This window comes from Scyliorhinus torazame, chromosome 9 (assembly GCF_047496885.1).
Source record: "Scyliorhinus torazame isolate Kashiwa2021f chromosome 9, sScyTor2.1, whole genome shotgun sequence".
NCBI classification, from domain to species: Eukaryota; Metazoa; Chordata; class Chondrichthyes; order Carcharhiniformes; family Scyliorhinidae; genus Scyliorhinus; species Scyliorhinus torazame.
This window is the reverse complement of record NC_092715.1, coordinates 150,329,121-150,351,776: the sequence shown is the minus strand read 5'-3', so window position 1 is coordinate 150,351,776 and position 22,656 is coordinate 150,329,121. Positions and strand designations below refer to the sequence as shown.

Sequence of the window (22,656 nt, the reverse complement as noted above, 5' to 3'; positions counted from 1 at the left end):
GGCAGATGTTCGCTTGGCCTGGGCTGCCCTCCGACCGCCCGGTCCCTCTGCTGCTCCTACCTCCACCTGCTGTACCGGGACGGCTGTGTTGTGCGCACCAGTGAGTGTACCAGACGCCTCATCACTAAAGTGCCCAACCGTGGTGAGTGTTTCTGCGATGGTGGAGGGTGTTGGTGACAGCAGTGGCGTTGTGTCGTGCTCTTCGTCCCACTCTGACTCCATGGCACTTTGGGGTGGGGGTTCGTCTCCACCCATCCACTCTGAGTCACTGTCCGGTATTTTGTCTTCCCGGGTAGGGGTGTCCTGGGTACTGCTGTCCCGGGTAGTGCTGTCCCGGGTAGGGGTGTCCTGGGTAGTGGTGTCCCGGGTAGGGGTGTCCCGGGTAGGGGTGTCCTGGGTAGTGGTGTCCTGGATAGTGGTGTCCTGGGTAGTGGTGTCCTGGCTCGGATGTGACGGAGGCCTGTGGCTGCCCCCCTCATCGCTGGGTGGTCGCTCCCGCACGTGACGGGGGTGTCGTCTCCCTGTTGCTCCAGGTCTCTCCATCTCCCGTGGTGTGCGAGGGGCATCCTGCGGGCGTCGCATGCTGGAGGGTCCGGGTCTCTCCGTCTCCCGTGGTCTCCGAGGGGCATCCTGCGGGCGTCGCATGCTGGAGGGTCCGGGTCTCTCCGTCTCCCGTGGTCTCCGAGGGGCATCCTGCGGGCGCCGCATGCTGGAGGGTCCGGGTCTCTCCGTCTCCCGTGCTCTCCGAGGCGCATCCTGCGGGCGTCGCATGCTGGAGGGTGCGGGTCTCTCCGTCTCCTGTGGTCTCCGAGGGGCATCCTGCGGGCGGTGTGCATCTGCGGGGATGGGTGCCTGGACGTTTGGTCCTGCGATACACAATGAAGCATGCATGGTTAGACATCAGGCAGTGATCAGGTGATACGGGGAGGGGGATATAGGGGAGGGGGGATATGGGGACGGGCTGTTGGTGGCTCACTTGCTCGTGGGCCCCCGACCTCTGCATCAGCAACCCCCCGGTCCTCAGGTCCGCCAGCCAGTTCCAGGGCCCTTTCCTCGTGTACGGACAGTGGCCTCTCATCAGCGGGCCCTCCTCCAGTCCTCACATGCTCCCTATTGTTGTGTGCGCACTTCTCCTGTGGGGGGGGGGGGTGGTGGCAGGGGTAAAAGGCAACAGTGTTAGGCAGGTATATGAATGCACGCCATCGGTTGCGCGTGCATTGCAGAGGTTAAGGTTAGGGCTGGATTCACTTGGGGATATGGGGGAGGGGGGATATGGGGGAGGGGGGTATATGGGGGGATATGGGGGAGGGGGTATATGGGGAGGGGGGATATGGGGGAGGGGGGGATATGGGGGAGGGGGGGATATGGGGGAGGGGGGGATATGGGGGAGGGGGTATATGGGGAGGGGGGATATGGGGGAGGGGGGATATGGGGGAGGGGGGGATATGGGGGAGGGGGGGATATGGGGGAGGGGGGATATGGGGGAGGGGGGATATGGGGGAGGGGGGATATGGGGGAGGGGGGATATGGGGGAGGGGGGATATGGGGGAGGGGGGATATGGGGGAGGGGGGAATATGGGGGAGGGGGGAATATGGGGGGGATATGGGGGAGGGGGGATATGGGGAGGGGGGATATGGGGGAGGGGGGTATATGGGGGATATGGGGGAGGGGGGTATATGGGGGATATGGGGGAGGGGGGATATGGGGGAGGGGGGTATATGGGGGATATGGGGGAGGGGGGATATGGGGGAGAGGGGATATGGGGGAGGGGGGATATGGGGGAGGGGGGATATGGGGGAGGGGGTATGGGGAGGGGGGTATGGGGAGGGGGGCTACGGGGAGGGGGGATATGGGGAGGGGGGCTACGGGGAGGGGGGATATGGGGGAGGGGGGTTATGGGGGAGGGGGGTTATGGGGGAGGGGGGATATGGGGGAGGGGGGATATGGGGGAAGGGGGATATGGGGAGGGGGGATATGGGGGAGGGGGGATATGGGGGAGGGGGGATATGGGGGAGGGGGATATGGGGGGGATATGGGGGAGGGGGGTATATGGGGGATTATGGGGGAGGGGGGATATGGGGGAGGGGGGATATGGGGGGGATATGGGGGAGGGGGGATATGGGGGAGGGGGGATATGGGGAGGGGGATATGGGGAGGGGGGTATATGGGGGATATGGGGGAGGGGGATATGGGGGAGGGGGGATATGGGGAGGGGGGATATGGGGGAGGGGGGTATATGGGGGATATGGGGGAGGGGGGATATGGGGGATATGGGGGAGGGGGGATATGCGGGAGGGGGGATATGGGGGGAGGGGGATATGGGGGAGGGGGGATATGGGGGAGGGGGGATATGGGGGAGGGGGATATGGGGGAGGGGGGATATGGGGAGGGGGATATGGGGGAGGGGGATATGGGGGAGGGGGATATGGGGGGGATTATGGGGGAGGGGGAATATGGGGGAGGGGGGATATGGGGGAGGGGGGATATGGGGGAGGGGGGATATGGGGGAAGGGGGATATGGGGGGTATGGGGGATATGGGGGAGGGGGGACATGGGGGATATGGGGGAGGGGGGATATGGGGGAGGGGGGATATGGGGGATATGGGGGAGGGGGGATATGGGGGAGGGGGGATATGGGGGAGGGGGGATATGGGGGAGGGGGGATATGGGGGAGGGGGGATATGGGGGAGGGGGGGATATGGGGGAGGGGGGATATGGGGGAGGCTCACCCTGCCTGCTCTGACGAGGTCGTTCACCTTCTTGTGGCACTGGGTGCCTGTCCGTGGTGTCAGGGCCACAGCGGTGACGGCCTCTGCCACTTCCCTCCACAGACGCCGGCTGTGGCGTGGGGCAACTCTGCGGCCGTGCCCGGGATACAGGGCATCCCTCCTCTGCTCCACCGCGTCCAGGAGCGCCTCCACATCGCGTGACTCGAACCTCGGGGCTGAGCGACGGCCAGCCATCCAGTCGGGTGTTGCGGTCGGGTGTTCCGGTCGGGTGGGGGGGTGCTGCGCGGTCTTATGAGCCGTCACGCCGTGCAGCGCGTATGACGCTGCACGGCGTGAACCACTGCGCAAGCGCGGATCCCGTTACGTCGCTGCTAGCCCATTTCGGGCCGGAGACTAACGGCCCATTGTTATGTGGGATTTGCGCCGTTCTTTGCGCCGATCGGCGGACTTTCCGCCGATAACGGAGAATTTCGCCCCTAATTCCACATCAGGATGGTGAGTAACTTGGAGGGAAATTCTAGGTGATGGTGTTCCCATGTATCTGCTGCCTTTGTCCTTCGAGATGTTAGTGGATTTGGAAGGTGCTGTCTAAGGAGCCATAGTGAGTTCCTTCAGTGCATCTTGTAGATGGTACACATTGCTGCCACTGTATGCCAATGGTGGAGGGAGTGAATGTTTGTGGATGGGGTGCCAATCAAGCGAGCTGCTTTGATCTGGATGGTGTCAAGTTTCTAGAGTACTGTTGAACCTGCCCTTATCTGAGAAAGTGGAGAGTATTCCAGCACACTCCTGACTTGTGCCTTGTAGGTGGTGGGCAGGTTTTGGGAAGTTACTCACAACAGGATTCCTAGCTTCTGATCTGCTCTTCTGGCCACAAGATTTATATGGCTAGTCTAGTTCAGTTTCTGGTCATTGATAGTGATAATGATTTTGCAGCATTTAGTTAGGTTTGGTCAGATAAACACAAAGTTTGTAGGAGAGAGGTCGACTGTGAGTGGCAATTGACTTCATTCCAAATAGCATATTAACATAGAAGCCTAAAAGCATAACATCAACTTCACATCTTGGGTTTGGAATTTTTCAAATACACAGTTTAAACATAGTTTGGTGACATAGAATCTTGCAAGCAAAGTGAACAGGACAATTGTCAGTGGGAAAATTTTCTGAAAACATATATTTTACAAACCTCTGGAATAGCTTACAATCTTACCTTTTTGTAATCAAAAATAAGTCTGAGTCATTAATCATTTTATGGCCAAAGTACTTGTATTTGGCATATCGTCCATTTTCAATTTTCTAGGAGAAAAAACGATAGCGGCGGTAAGTATGTATCTTCCCTTCGGTGAATTGTAAAAAAATGGAATTCTGACTGCAATAAGAAGGTTCTCCTTATGTAAATATGATATTGACATGAAATGTAGCAATTGTATTTATGGTATTCTTAATAACTAACACTTATAAACATTTCAGGATGATGACCGTTGCCCGGATGGAAAAAACAGAATCAGTCTCGGTTAATATTTAAACTCACCTACCATTACTATATACCACAGCCAGGCTGCAAGTGGGAACACTTTATAGTGAACAATTCCATAGTCGGCAGAGGGATTAAACTTAAGTAACTATAATGGTTAATTAGGTAACATGCAGCAGTACACCTTGCATCAGCTAATCATCAAACTAAATTACAGAAGACCATGGTGGAGAAATTGTGACGGTAAAAGGTACTTTAGAAGTTGAAGAAATAAAACTTTAAAATGAAAGCAGTAGGCACCATAAATTGCTTTGTCCTATTTGCTTTGTTCCAAATACAATAAATAAATATGTATGATTAAACAACATACCTAATGAAAGAAAATTATTTAGCATTACAAAGAAAAGTTCATGCAGGACAATCAGATGATGCAAGTCTAAGACAGCGATCTATTAGACTCGAACTCTGCCTACCATTGTTTCATAGCTAGCTTTGCCATTCTCTGAATAGGCACTTAAATGGAATATGAACCAGGAGGAGTAGGTCAATTGGGTTCTTCGAGTTTACTCCACCATTTGATAATATCATGGCTGATCTGATTGTGGCCTCAACTCCATTAAAAAAAATCTATCCCCTGTACCCCTTGACTCCCTTTGTCAATCAAGAATCTCTCTAACTCAGCCTTTAAACTATTCAATAACCCAGCCTCTGCTGCTCTTTGGAAAAGAGAATTCCACAGATCAACAAACCTCAGAGAAAATAAAAAATCTCCTGGGGTGGGATTCTCCCCTACCAGGCGGGGCGGCGGGTCCTGGCGTGATGGAGTGGCAGGAACCACTCCGGCGTTGGGCTGCCCCAAAGGTGCGGACGTCTCCGCATCTTTAGGGGCCAAACCCTCACCTTGAGGGGCTAGGCCCGCGCCGGAGCGGTTTCCGCTCTACCGGCTGGCGGGAAAGGCCTTTGGCGCCACGCCAGCCGGGACCGAAAAGGTCTTCGCCGGGCGACGGGGGTCCGCGCATGCGCGGGAGCGTCAGCTGCCGTCATCCCCGCACATGCGTAGGGGAGGGGGTCTCTTCCGCCTCGGCCATAGTGAAGACCATGGCGAAGGCGGAAGAAAAAGAGTGTCTCTATAGCACAGGCCCGCCCGCGGATCGGTGGGCCCCGATTGTGAGCCAGGCCACCTTGGGGGCACCCCCCGGGGCCAGATCGGCCCACGCCCCCCTCCCCCAGGACCCCGGAGTCCGCCTGCACCGCCTTGTCCCGCCGTTCAAAAGGTGGTTTAATCCACGCTGGCGGGACAGGCATTCCAGCAGCGGGACTTCGGCCCATCGCGGGCGGGAGAATCGCGGGGGTGGGCCCGCCGACCGGCGCGATTCCCGCTCCCGCCGACCGGCGCGATTCCCACCCCCGCCGAATCTCTGGTGGCGGAGACTTTTGGACACGACGGGGGCGGGATTCACGCCAACCCCCGGCGATTCTCCGACCCGGCGGGGGGTCGGAGAATCCCGCCCCTTATCTCCATCTTAAATGGGAGGACTCTTATTTTTAAACTCCAGTCCTAGTCTCACCAGTAGAAACAGCCTCTCATCATCCACCCAGTCAATTCTCCTCAGGATTTTATAATGTTGCAATCTTCAAAACTCTCATGGATACTGGCCCATTTTCCAACCTTTCCAGCGAAAATAATCTCCTTCATCCGAGAAATCAGTCAAATGAACCTTCTCTGAATTGTTTCTAATTATATTATATCTTTTCTCAAGTAAGGAGACCAAAACTGTACACACTACTCCCAATGTGGTCTCACTAATGCCCTATAAAACTGTAGCAAAACCTCCCTACTTTTACATTCCATTCCCCTTGCAATAAACATCAACAATCCATTTGTCTCCCTAATCACTTGCTGAGCTGCATAACAATGTTGTGTGATTCATGTACCAGGACACACACATTTCTCTGTACTGCTGAGTTTTGTAATCTATCCATTTTAATAATATGCTGCTTTTCTAGTCTTCCTGCAAAATAGAGGAGTTCACATTTTCCCACATTATACACCATCTGCCAATTATTTTCTCCACTTGCTTAACCCATTATAAACTCTTGGATAAAATCATGGCTGATCTGATTGTGGCCAAAGTAGACTCTATGTTCTGCTCACGGTTTGCTTTCCTACTTATGTGTCATTGGTAAACTTGAATGGTCTCTTCATCCAAGAATGCCTTACTTTGATGTGACTTTCTACTTCTGAGAAAAGAAAATACTCTTGCAAAATTTGAATATCCAGTTGAAAATCCACTTCTGAACTGATCACAAAAGTAACACTTAAGAAACACTTAAATTGGAATCTGGTTTCTTCACATACAGTACTTGACTGGATAAAGACCTAATATGAAGATAGTGTACTTTACTGAGCCAAGTGTAAGGGAAATGTTCAAATTATAATGTCAATTATTTCAATCTGGAAACTGATTTGAATAAGATCCTGAGTGCTCTTGACATGGTGGATGTGGAACGGATGCTTTCCCTTCTGGGAGAATCTAGAACTAGAGGTCACTATTTAAAAAGGGGTCACCATTTATGACACAGGCCACAATTTTCCGGGCCCATTTGCTGTGGGCGCAAATCCCATTATGGCCACTATAGTTCGCAAGAGGGCCATAGTGGAATTTCTGACAGAAAAAATGAATTCTCGTTCCCCCTACCCTCACCCCAGTTAAGGATGTGAACCTGAGTACCATCAATCTGCATGGATTTAAAGATTCCTAAACAGCATAATGCCGAAGCGTCTGGGGGCTTCAGATGCTCCCCTGCTGGCAAGTATCGCTGCTGCCCTCCAGCAGTTGAGATGACCACGCCACAGGCACAGAAGCCAGTGTAGCCTCTGAGTGGTTGGGAACATGATAGGGCAGTGCAACGATGACGGGGGGACGGGACAATTGCCAGCGGTGATGGATTGTTGCTGGGGGAGGGCAAAGATTGGCAGTGGTGATGGATTTGTGGGGGGTGGGGGGAATAGATTGCCAGTGAATATGGATGGGGGAGAAAAGAGAGGGGAGATTGCCAGCGCTGCTGGATTGGGGCGGGAAGGGGGGGATAGATTGCTGACAATGATGGATTTGGTGGGGTGGGGCGAGGACATTTCCAATGGTGATGAATAGGCACAAATTTAGTTTAAAAAAATATATATTTTTATTCAACATTTTTACAACAATGCACAAACCCTGCCCACTTCCCTGCCTCCCGCCCCGCCCCATAAACTATAACACATAGCAGAATTAGGCTATTTGGCCCATCGGGTCTGCTCCACCATTCAATTATGGCTGATGGGCGGGATTCTCTGTTGGCTGACGCCAAAATCGGGGAACGCGATTGGGTGGACAATAGGTTCTGACACTAAAATCGCAGCGGGCTGAGTTCCCAACAGCGCAGTTCATTTGTGCTTTTAAAAATCGTGAAACCGGCATTAAGGCTGCCGAGAGAGAGGGAGTACGGAAAGTTTCCAACATTGCCATAGTTTTCTAACAGTTGTGCCGCTGGCCAGGAAGCATCTGCCAGAACCGGGGAAGTAGCGGGGGGGTGGCCAGGAGGTGGGCTGTGGGGTCGGGGTGGACGGGCACAGAACACCATTGCTGCAGCCAGAAAGGCAACCATGCAGCTGTGCACGCCGCTGACAGTCCACTGTCAACATAGGGCCATGGGTCGTATAGGTGTCCCCCCGGGCCATCACCCTAGGTGCCCTCTGATCCCAGCCGACCCATCAGCTTTATGGGTGTGCTCCTGCAAAACCAGTGCCTTCTGTTGGCTGGGATGTGTGTGTATGGGGATTGTAATGTGTATATGCGGCTACAGCTTGTCAGCCTCCCAAGTGTCAATCACGGACCCGATGAATCCCGTCCTGTTTGTCATTGGAATCGATTGTGTTCCATGTGGCGCCGGTGTCAGCCCCTCCAGTCGCTGAATCAGTCCAGGTTTGGCGCCAGTTTTGCTGTCGTGAAAGTCCATGAATCCTGCTCTGGCGTCAACACTTCGTCTCAGCAATGGAGAATCCAGCTCGATATGTTTCACATCCCCATTCTTCTGCCTTCTCCTCATAACCCCTGATTCCCTCTATTAATCAAGAACCTAATCATCTCTGTCTTAAAGACACTCTCCACAGTCTACTGGAGCAAAGAGTTCCACAGATTCACCACCCACTGACTGAAGAAATTCCTCCTCATCTCAGTTTTAGTCTGAGGCTGTGCTTTTTCCACTTGTGGAAACATCCTCTCCACGTCCACTCTATCCAGGCCTCGCAGTAGCCTGTAAGTTTCAATAAGATCCCCCCTCATCCTTCTAAACTCCAAAGAGTACAGACCCAGAGTCCTCAACCGTTCCTCATATGACAAGTTCTTCATTCCAGGGATCATTCTTGTGAACCTCCTCTGGACCCTTTCAAAGGCCAGCACATTCTTCCTTCGATATGGGGCCCCAAAGTTGCTCACCATATTCAAATGGGGTCTGACCAGAATCTTATACAGCTGCAGAAGTACATCCCTGGTCTTGTATTCTAGCCCTCTCGACATGAATGCTAACATTGCATTTGCCTTCCTAACTGAACCTGCACGTTAACCTCAAGAGAATCTTGAACTAGGACTCTTTGTGCCTCTGATTTCCTATGCCTTTTCCTATTTAAAAAGTAGTCTATGGGCACGGTTCTCCCCCAAAATTTCTAAGTTAATTTGTGGCGGGTTTTTCAGGGAGTTTCCCGCTGGCGAGTTTCCCACCGTTATTTAATGACACTTGGTCACTTCTTTTGGGCCCTGGGTACTTCCTCACCAGTTTAGCCCACACTTAGCCTGAAAATCGAAGAATCCAGCCCTATGTCTGGAGGATCCCTGGCGTTTTGCGTCAAAATAAATCGGTGCCACCCCAGTACCGATCCTCAGACCAGTGAGGGGCTAGCAGCTGCACGTAAAATGCCCGGCCTCCACAACAAAAACGGCCGGAGAATTGCCTGGTCCATGGCCACGCATGTGCACGGCGATGACTGCAACCAACGGTCGCGCCGTACAACATGGTGCTGGGCGTGCGCGGAGCCGACCTGCCAGATAGTGCCAACCTGGACACCCCCAGGCCACTCTAAACCAATTCCCCCAGCCCTTGCCGAAGCCCCCCGGCCAGCAGCACGGTTATCACCCGTCTGTGGTGGCGCTGGACACAGTCCGTAGCCACCACGCCGGGTTCCCAACTGCTGAGAACACACGTCCCCTGCGCGGTCAGTGATGTCCTGAGACCGTCCCAATGACGTGCTCCTCGATGACACCAGTTTGGAGGGGGCGGAGCCTGCGAGAACAGGCGCAGCCCCCGATTCCATCGTAAAAAGGGATTCTTCCCAATAGGTCAGAATGGAGGAGAGTTTGGGTAGGGGGTCGGGATTGAAGGCGCTAGCAACAGCGCCGCTCATGACGGCCCCGGGGAGATACTCAAGGAGTCTGGTAGTAATCGCTTTGTTAAGAATTTAGAGGGAGTTTCGACAGCACTTCGGGTTGGGGGCAGGGTCAAGGGAAATGCCGATTTGGGGGAACCACAGATTTGAGCCAGGGAAGTGGGATGGAACTTTTCAAAGATGGGAGGAGAAAGGAATTAGGACACTAAAAGATTTTTTCTTGAGGGTCGTTTTGCAGATTGAAGGAGCTGGGAGCGAAGTATGGGCTGGAGCAGAGGGAAATATTTAGATACATGCTGGTTTGAGACTTTGCCAGAAAGGAGATAGAGCTTCCCAGTAGAGCCGGCTTCCACATTGCTGGAGGAGGTGCTGACGACAGGGCGACTGGAGAAGGGAGTACTATCGGCGGTTTACGGATCTATTTTGGAGAAGGAGAAGGTGCCGCTAGAAGGGATCAAGGCAAAGTGGGAGGTAGAGTTGGGGGAGGGTATGGAAGAGGGGTTCTGGTGTGAGGTGCTCCGGAAGGTGAACGCCTCCACCTCGTGTGCGATACAGCTGAAGATGGTGTATAGAGCGCAACCATACAAGGGCGAGGATGAGCCGGCTCTTTGAGTGGGTAGAAAAGATGTATGTGAATGTCACGGGGGGGGACCCGCAAACCACGTTCATATGTTTTGGTCCTCTCCAAAGCTGAAGGATTACTGGAAGGAGGTGTTCAGGGTAATCTCTAAAGTGGTGCACGTGAAACTGGACCCGGGCCCTCGGGAGGCCATATTCGGGGTGTCGGACCAGCCGGGGTTGGAAATGGGCGCGGTGGCAGATGTTGTAGCCTTCACCTCATTGGTCGCCCAAAGGCGGATCCTGTTCGGGTGGAGAGCAACCTCTCCAACCTGTGCCCTGACGTGGTGGGGGGGACCTGGAATTCTTGACACTTGAAAAGGTCAAATTTGAACTGCGGGGAAGGATGGAGGGATTCTACAAATCATGGGCGTTATTTATTATGTACTTTCGAGAATTGGATCACATCGAACATTAGGGAGGTTGGGGGCTGGGAGGGTTGGGGGGAGGGGGACTGTATGTGTTAATGGTGACTATGGGTAATTCCTGATTCCTCGTTGTCATTTGTTTATGTTAACATGCGGGCTAATGTTTGTGGTTTGGTGGGAGGATGGGATTGTTGTTATTGGTGTGGGGATTGACATTACATTCGTTACTGATTATTGTTTATTGTTGGGTGTAAATTTGGGAGAAAATGTAAAAAAGGAGAATAAAAAAACATTAAAAAAAATAAAGTCCTCGTCATTAACCCACATTTCTACCTTTTCTTTAACTTTGAATATCTATTTCTTCATACAACTGAACCCCCACCACTCGACAGTAATCAGTTCTCCAAAACGTAAAACAAACAATCCACAACTCTGGTGGAGTCCCTCACCCACCCCTCTCAGAACAAATTTCACCTTCTCCAAATACAGGAACTCCACCAGGCCCCCCAGCCATGCCGAGGCACTGGGGGGGGGGGGGGGGGGAGAGAGAGAAGCTGACCCGCTTCTGAACAGAACCCGCCTGTGAGCGATCAACACGGCGGAGGCCAAAACGTCTGCCCCCGCTCCCCTCTGCAGCTCTGGCAGGTCTGACACCCTGAATATGGCCTCCAGTTCCATATGCAGAACCTCGAACATGGTGCTGAAAAACTACCCCCAATATTTCTATCCTTGATAAACTTGAGATCATCCAAAACTGCTGCCTGTGCCCTATCTCACACCAAGTTTTATTCATTCATCACCCCTAGGCTCACTGTGCTAATTGGTTCCCGGTTGAGTCTCAATGCCTCAATTCTTGTCCTCGTTTTCAAACCCCTACATAGCTTCTCCTCTCCCTATCCTGTGATCTCCTTAAGCCTGATAGCCCCGAGAAATATTTGCCAACTCCGATTTCTTGAACATCCTGATTTTAATCACCCCACATTGCTTTTAGTTACCAAGGCTCCAAGCACTGGAGTTTTCTCTCTAAACCTCTCTGCCTCCCCCCCCAGCCCATTCCCCCTACCCCCCAGCCCATCTCCCCCTCGCCCCCAGCCTCTTAAAATGCTCCTTAAAACCTTCTTCTTTTGACTAAGCTTTTGATTATCTATCCTAACATGTCTATGTGGCTCAGTGTCAAAGTTTGTTTGATAATGCGCCAGTGAAGCATCTTTGGATGTTGTATTACCAAAAACTGTATACAAATACAAGTTGCTGTTGTTGTTGAAGTCACCATCAAGAGTAAGAGCTAACTGGGAAAGAATGTTTGAAAACACAAGGGGTAGTAGCAGAAGTTGACCATGCAGCCAGTCAAGCCTATTCCGCCATTCAATACAATCTTGGCTGATCTTTGGCTTCAATTCTTCTTTCCCACCTGCACCCCATTTCCCTAGATTCACTGAGACACTAAAAATTTGTTCATCCCAGCCTTAAATACATTCAACGATGGAGCATCCACAGCCCTCTCAGAGAGTTCCAATATTCACAAATCTTTGAGTGAACAAATGTTTCCTCATCTCTGTTCTAAATGATTGTTCCCTTATCCTGAGAGTGTACCCGTGTTTTAGATTCCCCAGCCAGCAGAAACAACCTCTCAAAGTGTCTACCCTGTAACGCACAATGAGAATCTTGTATATTTCAATGAGATCACCTCTCATTCATCTAAACTTCAGAAAAAAACTTGGTGACTAGGGGCAAAGAAAACCTGTCTGAAGCTTGAGAAATCCCAAAACAGAACAAAAGATACGTTTTAACCCTTTGAAGTACGAAATTGGGTTTTGTGGACAACCAGAAAGTATACTTCTCGGTTATGTATGACTGGATGTCCCACAGTCTGAAAATATGACAGGAACTTAATGTCCACATAGTTCTATAATTGATACTGTACTTTAAGAGTTTTTTTTCCACCAATTGCAATAATACTTGTTAATGTGCATAAAAACATTTTCTTTTGATGATCAAATACACAGGATATTATTTTCATTCTGCACCTTTGAAGAAGTGTTTATTGCTCCTCATATTAGTAATATCAATTCTTCTTCTGCATTCACTTGCTAACTTAAGGAACTCGGTGTTACTGGTCTTGGGTTCTGTGGGTTTTTGCATGGCTGATGAACCAGATTCTAGAGCCGCATCTTTGGACCACACATTTGGCAGCTGTTTACGGGAGGTGGGATTGGTTCTTGGACTCTAGATCGCGAATGTTCCTTTCTCAGGCTCCTTTTCTGGGCCATCTCTTGATGTCGGGGTATCCTCAAAGAATTGTGTCCCTTCAATCAGGAGGTTCCTCCAAGCAAGGCTCTCCCAGGCGTTGACGTAGATGTTGCATGTCTTGAGCCTTCAGGGCATCTTTGAAGCGCTTTCTTTGTTCTTCTCTTGTTCGGACGCCAGTGACTTCGATGGGAAATCCCATTGACGAGCAGCGGAAGTAGAAATTACCGCCACCAGTGAATGGGATGCCGCTGAGAAACACGCGGCAATACATCCAGCCCATGAATACAATGAGGAATGATTTTTGTATGAATGGGACAACAAAAGTGGCAACTTTCAGTGGGTACTATGGAAGGTAGTCCTGAAATCAAATGTAGTTAAATTGCACTGCGAGGATATACCTATTTTGCTGCTTTTGAAATCTTTATAGGCAGTGCTGTTTTTCCATTATCATGGTTTTATCTCGGGATTTGTTCATTTTTATTTACTACAGATCTAGCGGGAGGCAATGGTGTTTTGTTGAAAACACATTCGTTTACATACAAACTTCCTTTTTACTAGACAAAGACACAGCTGGAGCTACTCTCTAAAATCCTTCTCAATCACCTTCTCTCAGCGAGTGGCATCACAGTAACATATTCCCTTATGCTCAGACTTCAAGTTAGCTGGCTCCTCTGTGATTGTTTTAATTTAGGCAATATTCCTTGTTTATATTAATAAATCATCTATTGTCTTTTAAGTTCTCCTAGCCCGGCTTAATTGATATCCCTTGACATATGTGGCATCTTTCACTGCTCTCAAATTCATTCATTCTACATCACACTTACAAACACTTCATTGGGGAAAATAAACGAAAATATTTCCTTCCTTTAGAAGCCACTCAGCAATATTGCTTGCTTTTCTGCTTCCTAGTTTATTTAAGGTTATCAGAATCTCTTGGTTTGTTTTTATGAAAATTGATCTGACTGCACCAGCAGTGAGCTGATGCTCCACCTAGAACAGCTGAATTATACAATGCTAATTCTGCTCCATTAATGTGAAACTGCATTGATATTTTAAAATGCCATTTACTTCTTGCACTTAGACCCCAAGGATAATAATCATTCATTTTAGCACTTTGTATTTTGTGCAAAACTAAAATGTGAATGAAAAGACTGACTGATTAAGAGAAAATTAAGTTGATTGATATTTCCAATATCTGCCTTTTTTGCTGGCATGTTTTTCCCCACAAACTCAAGATCATTAATTACATGTCTCTGTTATTAGAGATAACTCAGTTTTCTGCTCAAGATAGACACGAGTAATAATTTTAACTGTGGCTGAGGCATTTCATGGACCGCCAGAAAATATCATCCAAGAGAGATATGAATTTTTAATGTAGTGCTATGAATGCCTTTAATAAGAAACCATTCATTGCCTGCTTCACATCCTGAAGAACTAATGTTCTTTTAAAAATGATTTACAGAACAATTACTTGAATAATTGCCACTAATGGGAAAACTTCTTTAAATTATTTTCACTCATAAATGGATTAACTACCATCAATAAGATACAAGTTGACAAGTTTCACTCATTTTTTATTCTCTAATTTCCATCCCTTAATCCTTCTCTCCTGAAGGCGTTCTCCTGCTCGAGATGATTTTGCCAGCTGTAACACGTTCACTTGTATTTGGTGTTAGTTACTTAGAGGCCAGCTAATTCTAATCTATCCTTATCCAAGTCTACTTACATATTTGCAGCAAGTGTCTGACTAGGAAGCAAGAGAAGAAACAATGGCCAATTTGCTTCTTTGTAACCTTTGGATGCAGCGACATTCTAGAGGAAATTGGTTAAATTGTAAAAAGATTACATTTTGTAATATCCTTATCTACATGTCTTAGAGCAATACCAGAGAACGTCCTCTCACTGAACCAATAAGAGAAACAGCTTATTTTGAATGGAGATTTTGAGTTAACTTTAATATAAATATAACTTGACTGTATGAAAATTATTGGTAAAAGTTACAAGAAATTCCAAGAGTCTAACTTGCAATGTAGACAAATCTCCTGCAAATCCCAATTTGGTGTCTTCAGATTGTGATGTGCTTTTCCTTTAAAGCATTTTCAAATGGTGTGTTTTCAGCACCTCTATAGTATATTTCATATTATCATTTTAGAATTGTTTGATGTCAGCTGATGGCTGTGCCTACAAAGCTTTTCATTTTACTGCTATGGGTGCATATCAGTATACCGATATCTTAAGATAGCTTTTCAGAAGCAAAATATGCCATTTTATGTTAATAAATATTAATGAGGAAATTCTAATAATAATAATATTTATTATTGTCACAAGTAGGCTTACATTAACACTGCAATCAATTTACTGTGAAAATCCCCTAGTCGCCACATTCTGGCGCCTGTTCGGGTGCACTGAGGGAAAATTCAGAATGTCCAATTCACCTGACAACACGTCTTTCGGGACTTGTGGGAGGAAACCGGAGCACCCGGAGGAAACCCACGCTGACACAGGGAGAATGTGCAGACTCCACTCAGACAGTGATCCAAGCTGGGAATCAAACCTGGGACCCTGGCTCTGTGAAGCAACAGTGTTAACCACTGTGCTACAATATGTTTTTGGAATGTATTAATAGAATTTAATACAATACCACTTTGTCAATGTCATGATGCAAATGTCTCATTTGCAGAACTAACTTCTTTTTAAATCTATGGTTATGCACCAGCTGAATTTGACTCAGAAATTGGAATTTTGCCTCATAGTAAACTGGTAACACACCACAATCTTGCTATCACACCAAAGATTAGAGCTGGAGGAAGAATCGTAATATTACCATACATTTTGTTTTCATGTGAGTTTCAGTAATCTTACCATTTTAAACGAATTCTTCCTCCCCCTCACTGTCTCATTGTATCTCCAGTTAATTCTTCAAAACAGTGGAACGCCCAACTCTATTTTGCACCAGGAATTTAAAACTCGCTACTTTGCAAATTACCACATATTATTTTACTATTTTGAATTTGGAGATGCCTTGTACTACAAATCTTCACCGTGGAAAGTTCCAAGGAACGTCATTGTATATAGTGAAGCAAGAAAATCAATCAAGTTGTCTGGAAGGTGATAATTAACATATAAAGCTCTGTCTGGTTTTGAAGCTCAACAGTCTATCATGTGGTTTATGTCTTTAGCAATAATGGTTCTTAACTTTCGTTTACGGTTTTCAAATTTTGGGTTCATAAAATTTGAAGAGAAATGATGCTCAGAAATTCATCTGAACAGTTATCATCGTCATGAATACCATGGCCTTGGTTTTTACTCAGACTCAGAACATGTGCTGGGAGTGCGCACAATGTGGGAACCTGGACAATTTAAATAGTGCTTTTGGGTTTCTTGGCTCAATGGGTAAGCTTCTGAACCACATAATTACAAAGAGAGGGACATTCTTTAAGAGTGCTTGACAGGTGCAGTGATTCAGGAGGGCAAGTGGGAAGAAGAAACCTGCTCCCCCAACGAAGAAGACCTGGTCTTAGGTTGAGAAGTGAGCATCAGAAGCATCGTGCCACAGGCACACATCCAGTGCAGGATGACTCAATTAAATCAGTAAATGTTTCTTTTACCCAAAACGTTTAACGCATCTCCTTCCAATCTCTTCTCCCTCCTGTGCCATTCAGACCACTTCTTAATTCTGCATCACTTTCTTCACTACTAATCACAACCGCACAGTGCACTGTCTTGCATCCTCACTCTTTACACATGCCCCTTTTCCCCTTTCACTGTTCACCATCCTCATCTCCTTTGAGTTGCTCAACAAGCCATGGTCTGTATCACCCTTATCATTATTAAGATTTGGAAATTCATATTTTCAAAGGCAATACGGAGGACTGTAAACCAATGGACTGAAGGATCCATGACTGTTATTGCAACTATTCTGAGCTAATGTGGCACTAAGAGATCTCTAGGTGTTAGTGCTGTGCTAAGTACACTGCTAATTCCAGGTTACAAAATGTTCCTTGCACTGAATATTATCATCTTCAGGTTTCTTTCACCACACATTTCTTTTGAAGTATTTTTATTGTCATTTTCAATTTTACATAGTGAAACGTTGCATCCAATATTTACAATTTGTACAGTTCTTATGTGCATATGTTCTTTCTTGATAAATCTTCTTTTCCCCTTTCCCTCCCCCCCCCCTCCCTTTTGACTCCTTCTTGGTTTGCCCCTCTTCTGCTCTGGGTGTTCTATTACTGAGCTCTTCATTTCCCGCCCCCCCTTCCTTTTGTGTTTTTTGTTGCAGGCCTTGTGGGTTCGAGGGGGAGGGGGGGGGGCTTCCTGCCCCCTCTCCTCCCCCCTCCCCCATGCTTCTTCCTGTGGTACCCCCAGGTTTCCTCATTTCCTTCCACCTTCCCTTTGTTGTGTGTTTTTGTCTGCTCTCCCCCATCTTTCCCTAGTCACTGTTGGCCTCGAACAGGTCTTGCAACAGGCCGATGGATTGCCCCAAGCTTTGAGAAAGCCTTCAGATGTAGAAATTCTTCAGATGGAGAAATTCCGCCAGGTCTGCCAGTCAGTCTGCAGCTGTGGGTGGTGCTGCTGATCGCCAGCCGAGCAGGATTCTCTGGCGTGCGATTAAGGAAGCGAAAGCCAGGGTGTCGGCCCTCTTCCCCATGTGTAGTTCAGGCTGTTCTGATACCCCGAAGATTGCCACTCTCGGGCACGGCTCCACCCTCACCCCACAATGTATGACATTGCTTCGAAGAAGGCTGTCCAGAACCCTACAAGTCTGGGGCAAGCCCAGCACATGTGGGTATTATTTGGCGGGCCTCCCTGGCACCGTTCATATTTATCTTCCACCTCCAGGAAGAACCTGTTCATTCGGGTTCTGGTCAGGTGTGCTCTGTGCACCACTTTAAACTTCTTAAGGCTGAGCCTTGCACAGAGGAGGTGGAGTTGGCCTTGCTCAGTGCTTTGCTCCAGAGTCCCCAACCCACTTACATCCCCTGTTCGTCCTCCATTTTCATCTGTTCACCATACAAACATATGAAGTAGGAACAGGGTTAGGCCATTCATGCCATCTTATCATGGCTGATCTGATTGTGGCCTCAACTCTACTTTCCTGTTTACTCTTTATAATGTTTCACTCCCTTATTAATGAAGAATCTATCCAACTTGGCGTTAAAAATAATTCATTGAGCCTGCATCACTGTTCTCTGGGAAAGAATATTCCACAGACTAGTGACCCTTCGAGAAAACAAAATCTCACCTCCATCTTAAATGGAAGACCTCTTATTTTTAAACTGCATCCCCTGGCTCTAGTCTCTCCTATATGGGGAAACACCCTCTTGGCATTCACCCAGTCATGTCCCCACAGGATTTTCATTGACCCCTAATCCCCTCAGGATCTCACTTTGTTCCTGATCAGATGATAAGATCGTCTTTGTCTTTCTCCACCCGTCTTGTTTGCGAGTGCGTTTATGCAGAATTCAAAATCCAACAGTTATTCTGGAGATTCTAAGATGGTACATAGTGAATATCACAGGGAGTCTGCTGACCTATCAAGGCATCTGAACTTCAACTCGAGTATTAATTCGCCTGCTGTATCACTAAACCTGAAGTGTTGCAGCTCCTATTGTAATTGGTCTGCCATTTGTCAAACTCTGATGGCAGTTTAAAACATGGTGCTGTAGGGAAGAGATATTGTGATGAAGATTTACGATGAAGACATTATTGCAGCTCCCAGGGAGGCGGACTCAGACCGCTGAGCTGGACCCTAAACATGGTGAATATCACACGGACAGTGACCCAGAGCTAGGATTGAACCTGATACCTCGGCGCCGTGTGACAGCAGTGCTAACCACTGCGCCACCATGCTACCCGGCTACATGAAAGTTGCACATTGATGGGGTGCAAGCCTTTGCGGTGAGAAAATTCTTCTGGATTGTCAGAAACTGCCTTAAGTATACGTAGTTTATGGTACCCCGTGCTGAGGGAAAGTTTGTCAGAGTTGTAACTCTACTGCTCTTTCAGTCTGAGTACTTTATCTTTCAGAAATTAAATATATTGGCTGGCTCTGGCAAATCAAGCATCTGTGACCTGCCTCGTAAGTTGATGGGTAATTAAGATAGGTTCCCATTGAAGCTTGGTAGCACGGGCAGCACAGTAGCACAAGTGGATAGCACGGTGGTTTTACAGCGCCAGGGTCCCAGGTTCGATTCCCCGCTGGGTCACAGTCTATGTGGAGTCTGCATGTTCTCCCTGTGTCTGCGTGGGTTTTCTCCGGGTGCTCTGGTTTCCTCCCACAGTCCAAAGACGTGCAGGTTAGGTGGATTGGCCATGATAAATTGCCCTTAATGACCAAAAAGGTTAGGAGGGGTTTTTGGGTTATGGGGATAGGGTGGAAGTGAGGGCTTAAGTGGGTTGGTGCAGACCCGATGGGCTGAATGGCCTCCTTCTGCACTGCATGTTCTATGTTTCTTGGAAGGATCGCGAGGTGTAAAAACTGAGGGTTATGGTCATTTTCACTACTAGATGATTGTGCCAGTGGCAAGGTAGGCAGCTGGTCTTCTTTCAGAAGGCCGCAAAAGTCTACAATGATCTGAAATATGGTCCGTCATACAGACCAAGGTATTTATGTACCTTGTCTGCGAACTTTCAGTACCACTCTTGCAGCTCCTTCTTCATCATTCTTTTGCCGTTGTTGCTCTTCTTCTTCACTCCATATGCATTCATATCCAGCTTCACAGACTTCTTCATTAAGGTTTTTTTAAAGTGCTAGCAAGAACTCACTGATTACAAAATCACAACCTACAATCAAATGAAAGAGCACCCGTGAATGTTGCAGTTCTATTCACAGCATGGTCTCTTTATATTCAACAAAGGGATCTCATGATCATCATGTGAACCTGGCGTTTAGTTAACGGATTGAATTTAGCCAAATCCAAAGGCTTCTTGGTATCTGTAGAGATAGGATGGAGTGTCCACCACACACACCTTGCCTTGCCTCTCATGGCTATACGTTTTGGAAGTTTCAGAGTTCGAGTAGGTACAACTGTACAGGAATTATAAGATGATCATGCAGTAATTATGTTACTGGACAAATAATTTAAGAGTCCAGGAATGATAATCCAGAGATTGCAAATTCAAAACCCATCATAGATGTTTAATCAGTTTTTTAAAAATTGAATAAAAAGCTGATATCAAAAGCTATCAAATTGTGTTTAAAACTCAGCAAATCCATTAATGTCCTTAAAGAAGCCTACAGTTCCCAACCCGGAATAACCTATGCCTGCTCCACACCAAACTCTTGGTTGACTCTCAACTGCCCTCTGAAGTGACCCAGCAAACTATTCAGTTGTATTCAGCTGCTACAAAGACCAATAAACTTTGACTACTTGGTTTAAACCTAAGCAATAAATCAGAATGTAATCAAGGCAAAAATGAACCTGGCAAAGTCAACTCACTATTATCTGTGAGTGTTATCAAAGTTAGCAGAACTATCCCATAGACAAATCAAGCAACAGTCTGACAAAATCATGCAACAGTCTGACAAAATCATATTCACAGAGTAATACCTCTCAGCTAATATCCCAGGTTCCCAATGGCAGAATACACCAAGCAGAGATAGGGAAAGCGTTGCATAGTTGCAGTGAAGTTGGCCTGAGAATTCTTAATATTGACCACATCTAGTTAGGTCTCATAGCTTCAGGTCAAACACAGACAACAAACCCCCTGCTGATTACCAGTAATGCCCTCTCCCAGGAGATAAATCAGTACTTCTCCCTGCTGAATACTACTATGAGACATTGAATGAAACAAGGGATATGATTTTAGCTTGGATGTGAAGACTTCAATTTCCATTATCAAACGTGGCTCTGTAGTGCTGCCATTGACCGAGCTAGCCGGAGGAAACAATCTACTTGACTTTATCCTATGATCCAGTTTGTCCATGACAGTTTTGAGTTGTAGCTCAGTTGGGGCAGATTCTCCCATCTAGCGGAAGCAGGAATGTGGCATGTTTCCCGCTGCGGAGGCCAACAGGAAAACAAGGCCATGTCTTTGGGCCCCTGTTGTGTCCTGTGATCCAACCGTTGCAATGATTCACACAGAACAGCTAGTTATTTAACTAGAACAATGATTTATTAAGACACACGTGGAAAGATAACTTTCAGATTACTATGCAGACAATGGCTACTAAGTGAATTCAGCAAATTCTCCTGGAACTAGCTCTAAGTGCGACTATCCTCTCATACGTCCAACTACCAACTGGCGGGTATCTCAAGTCACGTGAAGAATGTCTGACGCCACCAGCTGGTTGGAGGTTGCATTACTAATTATATACAAAATGGTGCACAGGCATATCACCACATCCCTCTTCCTTTGGAAATGTTGACATTTATATTCACCTACAACTAATACATGATTTGTATCATAATTTAACATGTTATAAATATACAGATGCAACTGTGCTTCACACAACATGATATGCCTGATGAACTCCTGGTGCACAGCTTATTGTACACCTAAAATAACATTGCCCCGTTGATCTTCTGGACTCTTGTCAGCTTCCCAACATCACTTTTGATTCTGGAAAAGGGGTTTACTTGCAGGTCTTCTTTTCTTTCACAACTTGTTTAGCTTTTTGACGTGATGCGTCCTGAATTCTGGCTTCCTTGCTGGCCGTGCCTGCTTCACCAGCTTCTTTAATCTTTTTACGTGAAGCTTTTTGCTGCGTCGTCATGAACTTTCTGGCCTATTGGCCACATTGCCGATGTCTTCCTGCTTTTTGCTGCATCGTCGTGTGATTTCTGGCCTGTTGGCCACATTTCTGATATCTTATTGCTTAGTATCACAGGTGGAACTCACGGTAACCTCCACTCTCCTTCTCTTCCTCCTCTTTTTTGTGGGAGGGATCCTGTGACTGCGCCTCTTTGTGTGTTTGGCTTTGGTAGCACCCGTCTTGCCGTTGGCCTATGCCATGGGAGTGGTTGCTTGTGGATCGTCTGCTGAGACATCCAATGTCGGCGTATTTATGAGGGACTGCGCAGTCAAGTCTGCATCTTCAGTAGCGGGCTGCAGAACCTTGCGCTCTGGTGCCTGGATTGGATCCACATCCCCAACTTTGGGTGTTCCTCCTTCTTCTTGAGTTTGAGCCCCACTTGGTGGGGGGCTCATCGTCACTCGATATGATGATGTGTAGGTCATATTTTGCTGAAGAGCCGATTTCTGGCTCATCCTCGTCTGGTAGAATGATGTATGTGTCGTCTGTTGTTGTAGAGCTGCATACAGATACAGCCATCTGCTCTTCTAGCGTGTCTTTTGGTGGAGTTGGCTCGAGTGTTGGGGCGTCCACTAGCAGAACCATTTTGTGGGCCCGAAATGATTCACCGTATGCGTCTGGAGCCAGTTTCTCCAGAATGGGAATGATATCTTCCATTATCAGTCTGTTTGCAGCTGAGATGCTTTCATCTGAAGTATCTGTTACTGCAATCTCGGTTTGAGCCTCTGCATACGCTATCTTACAGCTTTCACACTTATCAGTGTCCTGCGCAGACTGGAGGTCCCTTGTGATCACCTTGTCATTCCCGCCAAACCACCGTAATAGCATTTCATAGTGGTCCTCATCTAGCTCACCATCTGAATCTCCGCTTTTCTCATCATATTCATGATCTTCGTAATTATCATCGTAGTAATCATCATCGGAGTCATTGTCACCTGCAATGGCTTCTCCTGTAAAATGCAACATTGCACGTGGAATTACATGTTCACGCAAGAGGTGACCCATTTCGAAGTCATCAGTGAGTTTTGCTGCA

General features: G+C 47.7%; 1 protein-coding gene across 3 annotated transcripts in view; it reads right to left on the bottom strand.

Moving 5' to 3' along the window:
* The window catches only part of vps13a (vacuolar protein sorting 13 homolog A), a 753,359-nt gene that overhangs the window by 23,667 nt on the left and 707,036 nt on the right, over nucleotides 1–22,656 (bottom strand). For all 3 annotated transcript variants that reach the window (XM_072516625.1, XM_072516626.1, XM_072516627.1), the window contains one exon: nucleotides 3,941–4,026. In XM_072516625.1, coding sequence (XP_072372726.1) covers nucleotides 3,941–4,026 — 86 coding nt within the window. The remainder of the gene's footprint in view (nucleotides 1–3,940; nucleotides 4,027–22,656) is intronic.